The sequence below is a fragment of the Quercus robur genome, chromosome 8 (assembly GCF_932294415.1).
Source record: "Quercus robur chromosome 8, dhQueRobu3.1, whole genome shotgun sequence".
Classification (NCBI taxonomy): domain Eukaryota; kingdom Viridiplantae; phylum Streptophyta; class Magnoliopsida; order Fagales; family Fagaceae; genus Quercus; species Quercus robur.
Window position 1 is genome coordinate 23908828 of NC_065541.1, and position 11956 is coordinate 23920783.

General features: G+C 36.6%; 1 protein-coding gene across 1 annotated transcript; it reads right to left on the reverse strand.

The window, feature by feature from the left end:
* Positions 1–5118: 5118 nt before the first annotated feature.
* Positions 5119–6245, reverse strand: LOC126696069 (uncharacterized). Its single transcript, XM_050392853.1, has 3 exons — positions 6072–6245; positions 5889–5927; positions 5119–5754 (listed from the first exon to the last, which is right to left on the reverse strand). Exons 1-3 carry the CDS (start codon positions 6243–6245, stop codon positions 5119–5121), a joined length of 849 nt encoding a protein of 282 aa, XP_050248810.1.
* Between the last annotated feature and the right edge of the window lie 5711 nt (positions 6246–11956).

Genomic DNA, 11956 nt, shown 5'->3' on the forward strand with positions numbered 1-11956 from the left:
ATAATATAACTTTTGAAGATTCATATTACATCTTATTACTTTACAAATCTATTATTGGATAGAACTTATTGGGATTTTGGTTACTTATTGAGTTGTCAACTCACCCCCCCCCCCCCCCCTTTCTCCTTTCAGATTTTCATCAGGAAGAGTAGCATATGTTTGGGCTTCCGCTGGGATGTGCGCATGAGTGAAATTTAGGAAATCAATGGAATAAGATTTGAACTTTTATGTTTAAGATTACCATTTGTGTAGTCCTTTTGATTTAAAGGATTTAGTTTTTTTTTTTTATTAGATGTTGAAAGATTATTATTTGGAGGTCTTTTGAGAATTGCTTTATTGAGGATATTTTTAATTTATTGATGAAATTTTCTTGAGGATAATTCTTTAATTGTTAAGAGGGCCTTACACACTTATAGGGTGTAAACTTTATAAGTGTGTGGCTATTGTCACGTGCCAAGCTCTACTTGGGTTCAGGGCATGACAAAACAATTTCTTAATAAAATTTGGTGATCCATTACTCATTGAAAATGTCCATGACTGTATTTACATATTAAATTTTTTCACCCAAAATTTCAAATTATTTTCATGGTTTTGAAACCCGAACTGTTCAAAGAACCAGAGAAGGAAGAGGTTCAAGGTTTTCGAGGTCGAACCGTAGTTGAACCGTGATGATGTCATAATTAATTTAATAGTTATTTAAAATATAGATAAATATAATAAATTAGTATAAATAGAAAAACTAACTAAAATAATTCAAATAAATGTGAAGACCATCATTCAAATGTATTATTTATATCATAACTTTCATTATGATGTTTCAAAAATCAATGGAATATTATTATTAATTGTTAAAAATAATAATAATAATAAATTATAAGTTTACATTATACTATCAAGAAAAAATAAATTTATACTATAAACAAAATGAATGTCTACAATATTATATATTTTTATGCAAATATGTATAATATTGTACACTTTTTTATAAATTTATGTAATATTATACAGATTTAATCTATAATATAAATCCTAATTTACAATAACAGTACATGAATGGTTGTTGAGAAGAACAGTACATGAATTTAATATACAAACATGTGGGTTTGTAGTACCAATAAATAATGCAATTAAATATTTAAATGTCCTATAAAAAATGCAATTAAATGAAAAAAGTTTTAAAAAATTTAAAAGCAAATGAATGGTTGAAGCGTGGCCACATGTCCAACTTTTTCATGGGTAAGGGGTAGTGTCTGCCATATTGGTAAACAACTTTATTGGAAAAGAAAAAATATTAGGACTTGTTTGGTGAGTGAGTTCAAACTCACATTTTCACATTTTAAACAACATTACTCACATTTTCACACACTTTTTCACCCACACATATTTCGAAAAACTACAAACAACAATTCTCAAACTACTCTACCAAACACCCCCTTAGACTTTTGATTTCTTTTGGTTTTGGGCACCAGAAGAAGAAAGGAAACGCCAAAGAAGCAAAAAAATAATGAACGCAGAAGAACGGAGAAGAAGGAAAAATTGGAAAACGCAGAAGAAGGGGTAAAGATAAGGTTTGTGCTTTTCATTTCTTTTTTACTTTGTGGACTTAGTGTGTTTTGGGATTGCATTTTCAAATTTGTGGTGAGGATGAGAGATAAAAAGATAAAGTTCAACAGAGAAAATGGCACAACACTTCTTCTTTTTCTTATTTTTTCCAGTTTTGGCTTGACCCGTGAGACCCTACCACGGTTCTCCAACCCGAGCGGTTTAACCACAGTTCAAATAGTTCACTGTGTTTTTTGTGTATGGTGGGTTTTGAGGTTAAAAGAACTATCTCAAGGGATGGTTCCAGGTTAACCAGGTCGGACCATATGGTCCAGTCTGGATTTCAAAACCATGATTATTTTGTGAGATATGGATATAGCCCTTGGACTTGATGGATATACGCTCCTATTTTTTATGCATGATCAGCACATTTTTGGTCAAGAGGTGTTAAAAGCTATATTTTCTTTTTTGTTTTTTGTTTTTGTTTTGTGTTTTTTTTTTTTTTTTTTTTTTTTTTTTTTTTTTGTTTTGTTTTGTTTGTTTGTTTGTTTTTTTTTTTTCAATCAACTAAGCTTCTTCTAAAAAAAAAAAAAACCTCTTAAGGAGGTCATTGCCACAATAATTACCTTGGTTGCAATGGTTCCAAATCCAAAGAGAATGGGGGGACTTTAGGGCTATGGGTTGTTGAACTTGTAATATGATATACAAATGTAAATCTTTATAATAGACTGAAGTCTATTCTCTATAGTTTTATAAACTTTGCTCAATTGGCTTTTGTTCCTCATATAAATGTTTCTACAGGCAGTTTTCTTACTCTTAATTTGGTTCATGGCTATCATAGACTCTTCAAAAGCTAAGTATGCCATCAACATAGATTTGAGAAAAGTCTAATGATTCAATTGAATGGTCTTTCATTCCCGTTGTTTTGAAGGCTATTGGTATTCCTCCAATTTTTGTTAAATGGGTTAATGGTTGTATAACCACTCCTCAATTTTCTATTGCCACCAATGGCAACTTCATGCTATTTACTTCAGCTCATGAGCCATCTATTAGGATTTTCCTAAATTTTTCTGATGAGTTTCATTCCTTGTTTGGATTGGATGTAAACTGGCAGAAGAGTGAGCTATTCTTTTTGGGTGTTGATGGTGATTTGAGGAAGCAAATTGTGTCTTTGTTAGGGTTTTGTATTGGCAAGTTACCCATGAGGTATCTTGGGGTTCCATTGATGTTAGGGGAACTTTTTCCTAAATATTGTAAATATCTTTTTTAGACGTGGCAAAACGGGCGAGTCGGGTTGGGTTTGGGTCGGGTCAATCGGGTTTGCGGGTCAAATGGGTCGCGAGTCAAAACGGGTCAATTGGGTTGTGGGTCAATCAGGTCACGGGTTAAGTCAAGTCGCGAGTTGGGTCGAGTTGACCTGTATTTTTCAAACAATTTTTTTTTTTTTTTTTTTTTGAAATAGATGCAATCTGTCAATTGTTTATGAGTTCCTTAACTGTGATTAGATTCTAACTGGTGATATTGTTAGCAATTACCATTAAACACTTGACTTGATACCCAAATTTGGTGCAACTCTTGTTCCAGCTTTCTAGAAACTAATCTTAGTATGATCTTCGATCTATTTAAAGTAGGAAGAGAAAATAAAGGTGACAAGTAAAGAATGACAAACTATAATGGAGCACATAACATATTAAGTAAAAAAGAATAAGTAAATATTTTATAAAAATTACACCACAATCTCAATCTACTCAACGTTGGTAGACGTGGCAAAACGGGCGGGTCGGGTCAGGTCAATCGGGTCATGAGTCAAAACGGGTCATTTTCAAACGGGTTACGGGTCGGACCCGTTTTGCCATGTCTAATCTTTTTAAGAGAATTTAGGGCTGAATTTGGTCTTGGACTGTCAAGCATCTCTATTTTGCAAGAAGACTTCAATTGATTAAATATGTACTGCTTAATATCCAAAATTACTGGTCTAACTTATTCAGTAACTAGAAGATAGTAATTAATGGCTTTGAACAGAAGCTCAATACATTCCTGTGAACTAGAAAGGATGCTAAAGCTTGTGGTGCTACAGTGGCATGGAAATCAATATGTTTCCGGTTTCCCTAAGAAAGAGGGTGGATTGGGTGTGAAGAACTTTAGTTGATTGGAATGGGGCTGCGGTTTTGAGGCATTATTGACATCTGTTTCCTCATTGTGGGTTGCTTGGGTTAAGACGTTTCTGCTTTAAGGGATTTGCCCCATCCTGTGTTCTTGCTCTTGGAATTGGAGGAGTGTCCTTAAAATAAGAGATCTTGCAAGGCATATTATCTATGTTTAGGTTGGTTTAGGTGACTATTTTATTTGTCACGACTATTGGCACCCGCTAGGTCCCCTATATGTGAAGTTTGGGTAAAGGACTATATATGATCTGGCTTAAAATGAAATTTTGAGTATCATTGTAAGGATACTTATGAGAGACGTTAAAAGTCAAGATGAATTAGATTATATGGTGAATGGCAGTGCTGTTTAAAAGATTTGGCTCTTAATTTTTTCTTTATTTGTTGGTTAGCAAACAGAAGACTAACAACCAAGGATAGATTGTTATCTGGGGGTCGTACATTTGGTCCCTGTCAGCTGTTTCTGCAGAAACATAATTGAAGATAGGAGCAAGTTTCTTTTTTAGTGTAGTTTTTCTAGTCAAGTGTGGAGGCAGATTTCAAGCTATTGTTTGATTTATATATATTTCTGTCAATGGTTGGAATGGAGTGTTCAATTGGATTGTTAGTTTGAAGGGTGAAAATTTTAGAGGTATTCTTAGTCGGTTAGTTTGGAATGCCTTTGTCTATTACCTTTGGCAAGAAATGAATATAGAGTGTTTGGCAAAAATGCAAGGAATGAGGAAGCACTGATTCATCAGATTAAAGAGGGTGTAAGCTTCAGATAGACAAACACAAAAATGTCCCTTATTCTATTTGAATAGAAAGCCATGTTATTTGTGAAGACTGTCAGGCTCAGTTCATGTGAATTTAGGTAAATAGGAAGTTTCTTGTTTGTAATCTTTGTTGTTAGTTTTGATGCGTTTGTTCTGTTGGAAGCAATTTGCTCTGCATGTTTTGTAATCCTGCCTTAAAAGTTCCATTTGTTTGAACAGATCTCTTATTCATCAAAAAATTAAAAAAATAAAATAAAAATTAAAAATTGAGAAGGATTAATCATGTGATTAGAAAGATTGTGAGTTCAAATTCTTCCCCTAAGATCATATTTTTTAATTATCATTTTAGTTCCTAATGTTTTAATTGTGTAGCTTATTCTCCAACATCTTAGTACTATGCAAAATAGTCTCTACCATTAAGTGAGATGAAAAAAACTAACATAACTAATGATAATTTAAAATACTAATTTTGATGCCACATGGGAGGCCACATGGCTTTGATAAAAATCCCAAGACACAACTGAGAGAGAACATTTGGGATTGAAATCCCTAAACCTAACTAAGAGTAGCATAAAAAGGGGAATGAGAGATAGTCGATTTTGTTGACTATCTCTTCACCTATAAGAATTTTTTTTTTTTTTTTTAACTCAGAGACAATCTCATTCATTCATAATATTGCAATTATCTAGATACAAGGCATCAGCAACAGGTGGGGGATTTTCTTCCAACCACACTATTTCCCCATCTATATGTCTAGCAAATTTTTCCAATGAATGTGCCACCGAATTGGCACCCCTCTTGACACATAAAACATAAAAAACTCTGAACTCCCTTCCCATACTGTTAATGTCATCATACACATACCTATCCCTATCAGACTTTGGACCCAAAATAGACTTCATGACATTACAATTATCCCCCTCTAAAATGATCTCCCTAAACCCAGCTTCTAAGGCAAACTCCACAGCTCGTCTACAAGCTAACGCCTCAGCTTCCTCGCTGTCCTGCACCTGAGAGCCTTTCCCTGCCATCGCCACCATAACCTCACCATTCTCATTTCGAACCACGGCACCAACGCCTGAAGCCTTCATCCCTTTAAACACTGTTGCATCCACGTTAAGCTTATAGACTGAACCTGAAGGAGGAACCCATCGCACCTGATGATGCATCGAACCAGATGAAGTCTGAACAGAAAGCTGAGTCTGGGCATCCCGATATTCCTGGAGAAAGTCTTTTGCATGCTGTACAAGTCTAGTCGGATCCTGGATACATCCTCCGTACACAATCGAATTTCTCTAATTCCAAAGAACCCAGCATTGAACAAAGAAATACTCCAAGTCCTCCACCTGAAGCCGTTCCATCAAATCCTCCACTAACTTAAGGATATCCGTTCTGAATGTTGTGCATTTCTGCATACACACCTTACTACCAGCCCATACCACATGACATGAAGCACAGATTCATCCCCCTGCTTGCACAGCTCACAGGATTAGTTTTCAACAATTTTTCGATGGGCTAGGTTCTCCTTCGTTGGCAAAATATCTTGGCATACCCTCCATGCAACCACCTTTATTTTATTAGGCAGATGGCATCTCCATAATTTCTGCCAAACCTCACCTTTACCTCCTCTGTTCAAACTCTCCATCAGTCCATACTCCTCCTTAGCAATCATTCTAGCAATATGGTATCCCGACCTCACTGAGAAATTTCCTTTTTTATTATGAAGCCACATCCACACATCTGGTACGTACCTCCTACTCAATGGGATCCGAACCATGGCTTCCATATCCTCCGGATGAAATTTTGCAGCAATAATACTTCGATTCCAGTCAATTAAATCCGATACTCCAGTCAATTAAATCCGATACTCGACAATCCCAATCTCCATCAAGTGGTGGGTAAAGAGCTCTATTTGTTGGATAATTCGGCATCCATTTATCCTGGAAAACCCGAATATTGGCACCATCCCCAACCCGCCAACAGCAGCCTCTCTTTAGGATTGGTTGGGCAGCAATCAGACTTTTCCAAACGTATGAGCTATTAGGAACATCAGTAGCCTCTAAAAATGAAACCCGAGGAAAATACCTTGCCTTAAAGCACTTATAGATTAAAGACTCCTGATCTTGCAAAAGCCTCCACCCTTGTTTAGCTAACATAGCCAAATTAAAGCTCCTTATGTCCCAAAATCCCATTCCACCCTCTTTCTTAGATTGAGATAATACACTCCAACTCTTCCAATGCATTTTCCTTTCATTGTTGACCTACCCCCACCAAAACCTCGCATACATTGCATTCAACTCATTACACAACTTCACCGGTAATTGGAAGACGCCCATAGTGTAAGTAGGAATGGCTTAAGCCACAGCTTTAATGAGGACTTCCTTCCTTGCTCTTGATAATAATAATCCTTTCCATCCTTGCATTTTCTTCCATACTCTCTCCTTCAAATAAGCAAACGTCTGGTATTTTGATCTACCAACCATAGTGGGCAGCCCAAGATAGGACTCAAAGCGTACCACCTTTCTTATTCCCAGCAACTCCTTAATCCTCTCCCTTTATTCGCCCACTGTGTTAGTGCTAAAAAATACAGAAGATTTGTCAAAGTTAATACACCGACCCGATGCAAATGTATATGTCTGCAAAATATCAGAGATAGCTTAAACCTCCTCCAAATTAGCTCTGCAAAACAGTAGTGAGTCATCCGCAAATAGAAGGTGCGAAAAGCTAAGAGCTCTCCTATAGATAGAAACACCATGAATCTGCCTCTCCTATTCTGCCTTAGCTAGTAACGATGAAAAACCTTTTGCACACAACAGAAACAAATTGGGTGATAAGGGGTCACCTTGCCGGATTCCCCTCATAGGATAAATCTTACCATAAGCTTTGCCATTAATACAAACTGAGAATGTAGGAGTTGTCACACACTTCATAACCCTATCAATCCACACATCTGGCAAACCCAATTTAACCATAATTAATACCCCTCAGAAAAAAGGCCATTCAACCCGATCATACGTCTTACTAACATCCAATTTTAGAGCTAAATAACATTTTCTGCCTAATCTTCTATTATGCATGGAATGCAAAAACTCATGTGCCACTAACACATTATCAGTAATCAGTCGACCCGGGACATAAGCACTTTGATTGGGTGATATTAGCTAAGGGAGAATAATCTTTAGTCTATTGGCCAACACTTTGGATATGACTTTGTATATGACATTACATAGGCTTATAGGTCTGTAATCAGACATTCTTTCAGGCGACTTAACTTTGGGAATAAGGATAATATGGGTAAAATTAATTTCAGACTGCATGTTACCAGTATTTAAAAAATCTAACACGGTAGTGATCACATCATTACCCATAATATGCCAAAATTTTTGGTAGAAAAGAGCATTCCTACCGTCAAGTCTAGGAGCCTTTGTTGGTCCCATTTGGAACAAAGCTGCTTTAATCTCCTCCACACTATATTCTCTGGACAACATTTCAATCATATCTGGTGTAACTCTGTAGGGTACTGTATTTAGACATTCTTCCATCTGATCACATCCAGCTGAAGTAAATATAAACTCAAAATAATTCGTCGCCACCCTAGCAATTTCAGTAATCTCCTCTACCCAATTCTGATAGGAGTCCCATATCCCTTTAATAAAATTTCTTCATTTTCTCTGGGAAGCTTTAGACTAAAAATACTTGGTAATTTTGTTGCCATGCTTTCACCAAGAAACCCTTGACCTTTGATGCTAGAATATTTCCTGTTTTAAAAGAAGATCATCCAACCGCTTGCTTATCTCTTAAAATTCAGCTTTATGTTCATCTGTTAACTCCTCACTAGTCAAGATCTCCACCTGTTTTTACAATCTTTTAATCTCTTCAGTGTCAGGATGGGTCTTCTATGAACCCCATGCTTGTAATCCTACCTCACATTCATTGATTTTCTCCTGTATAGCTGCTAGGGCCGAATCTGACCCACTCCTTGAAATCCAATTTTCCTTAACTTTTTTCTCAAAATCATCCCATAAAAGCCAAGACTCTTCAAACTTGAAGCCATGTGTACCCCTATTTTGAAATTCCTTGTCTGATCTAGTTTGCATAATTAATGGAAGATGGTCTGAAGCATGAGACTCCAAATGGGTTACAGTAGTGGTAGGAAACCAATTCTTCCATTCACTATTGGCTACCGCTCTATCCAATCTCTGTCTCGTATTAGTTTCACCTGGTCTCTTATTATTCCATGTAAAAGGGTAACCCCGAAATCCCAGATCTACCAGTCCACATGAATCTAAGGCTAGGCCGAACTCCTCCATTTGCTTAAATGGTGGTGGATAGGCACTTTGTTTTTTTGCAGTAAACAAAATCACATTAAATCACCAATGCAACACCATGGACCATCAATAAACATAGAAAGGTGTGCTAATAGAGCCCAAGATTTCATTTTTTGACTTGCTTCAAGCCACCCATAAAACCCAGTAAAGTACCACACAAATCCATCATCTTCCACCACCTTGGCTAACACATGGTTTTTAGTATAATTGATCACATCCAATTGCACATTTGGTTTCCAAATCAGCGCAATACCTCCTCCTGAATTCGGCTTCTTAACAATGATTTTATTTTAGAATGGCAATTCTCTACAGTGTCTTTCATAACCCTACTTATCCAATCGTGTTTCCATTAAAAAACACACCGTGGGAGCTTGTTCCCTCACAATTTTGCGAAGGCTACAAACTGTCCAAGGGTTTCCAAGCCCTTGGCAGTTCCAACTTAATAGCCTCATTGTGCTCGACGGGGGTGGATTGACACCTCAGCCGATTTAGAATTTTGTGAAAACTCCTCATTCAATTTCTTCCCTTCGGCCCTCATTTGATATTGGTATGACTTCCTCTTCCTTCGAAGTTAACTTCATATTCTCCAAACAGTTAACCACATCATCGGCCATCTTGCATAGGACTCAACCAAAGAAAAAACAAGAAAAATGAAACCCTTAGGAGACCTAAGGGAGGGAGAAGACTCGTAGGAACATGAGGGAGAGAACTCCTTTAGTAGGAGAGAACCCTAGGGCCAGCACCTATAGGAATTTAGTAGAGTTATACCATATTTTGTGGCTATGTATTGTAGCTAGGTGACATACCTTATTTTGCTATGTATTCTATTGTTAGGAATTTTTCTTTGTTGGAAAGGAATAAATTACTAATAAATTACTAATCGTCCCAAATACTTTAAAAAATATATATATTTAATTATTTAATAGAATAATTAAAAGAAAAAAAACAACAACAATAAGAAATTACAGAGCAAATAAAAGAGAAAAAAATAGAGAAGTAACGATGACTGTCACATAAAGAAACAAAGCAAAGAGAAGCCATAAGATTCCATGGAGCAATCAGCCTAGAGCAAAATTGTAGAGCTAAACCCAACTTCTAAACTTCAAGGCCTCCACAAACCAGAGGCGACCTAGGGACATTGAACCAACGTAGAAGCGATGACATTAATAACTGGATACAGGTTTCTGAGCTTGCAGCGTTCGTTGCCTAAGTTTCTAATGGAAGATTCTTGATGGCCATTACATCCAATCCATGTGGCTTGGTCTTCTATGATGATTGATGGAGTTGGACCATGGGTTTGGTGACTCGATTGGATCCGGATCCTCTCCATTTTACAATGGCTATTAGAACTGAGACAAGCTCGAGATAAAGGATCTGGTTCGGCTATAGGGTATGGCTGTTGCTTTTTCTATCTCCTCCTTGTTTCTCTTCTCTTTTACTACCTTTCTACTTTTCTTTTCTTTTTTTTTTTCTTAAACAAGCATGGGACAAAATGGGCTTTTGCCCTTTTTGGGCAAATTAATTAGCCTTTTGCCCTTCTTCCCAAACTAAATAGGGAAATACCCCTCTTTTGAAAATCGAGTTTTTCAAAATCAATTTAAGCCATATAGTGACGTTTTTAAGGACCTATAGTGACGTTTATAAAGACCTATAGTGGCGTTTTGTAACTTGATATCCATGAAATCGAGTTATAGGCTAAAATGTCACTATGGGTCCTTAAAAGCGTCACTATAGGGCTCCAGAATTTTTTTTTTTTTAACTCGATTTTCAAAAGAGGGGCATTTTCCTATTTAGTTTGGGAAGAAGGGCAAAAGGCTAATTAATTTGCCCAAAAAGGGCAGAAGCCCATTTTGTCCAACAAGGACGTCAATCTTCCTTTAACTATTTAAATTAATTTACTTAAAGCGCATAGAATTTATATTTTGCAAGCTGTGTTATTGGCTAATTGCACATGTAGCACGTCAAGTTCTTAGGTTTAATAATAATAATCACATAAAATATAATTAACATAATGTATTTTAATTGCAAGTTAATTTATTCAGTCTGGTAAAGATTGTCTTCTAAATTTAGTATTTTTATCACTCCTTTTCGTAGTTCTTTTAAAGATTTTAATTAAAAAAAATTAATGAACTAATTGACTATTCTTTTTTTATTCCTTATAGGAAGTGCAAGTGAAAGATGAGACTCATCACAAATAATGTACTAGTGACATTCGAAACAATGCACCACATCAACTAGAGAAGGAAAGGAAAGGAAGGCTTAATTGCAATCAAACTGAACATGAGTAAGGTTTTTGATAGAGTGGAATGGGATTGCCTAGCTAGAGTAATGCAAAAATTAGGATTCCATGATCTCTGGATATTTATTTTTATGATGTGCATAACTTTTGTATCTTACTTTGTGCTAATCAATGGGGAACCAAAAGGCGAAATCATCCCTTCCTGGGGTATTTTCCAAGGGGACCCTTTATCACCATTTCTATTCTTATTGTGTGCAGAAGGTCTTTCAGTGATGCTCCAAAGAGAGGAGAGGTTGGGAAACATCAAAGGGATCTCTATATGCTTGAGGGCTCCGCATCTGTCTCATTTATTTTTTGCGGATGATAGCTTATTCTTTTGCTGAGCCAATATGGGTGAATATCAACGTATCTGGGATATCCTTCAAGATTATGACACTGCATTAGGACAGAATCTGGGTGAATATTAGCGTATTTGAAATTGAAAACCTTTATGGGGCCCAAATCATCAAGTAGCATGATAGATACTTGGGTCTTCCATCCTTGTTGGGTCGAGGTAAAAAAAAAGGCTTTTAATAGGATTAAAGACTAGCTTAGCTGGAAGATGGTAGGCTAGAAAGGGAAACTCTTATCCTCCGCTAGCAAAGAAGTCCTCATCAAAGCGGTTGCCCAAGCCACCCCTACCTATACCATGAGTTACTTCAAGTTACCGAACTCAATGTGCAAAGATCTCAACTCTATGATTAGCAAGTTTTGGTGGGGGCAGAAGTCTGATGGGCGAAAGATATCCTGGGTGACATGGGTTTTAGAGACTTAAAGGCCTTTAACCTAGCTCTTCTAGCCAAGCAAGGGTGGCGGCTTCTCCAAAACACAAATTCTCTCTTCCACCATGTTTTCCAAACTAAGTATTTTGCTGGGCGATCTTTCTTGGAT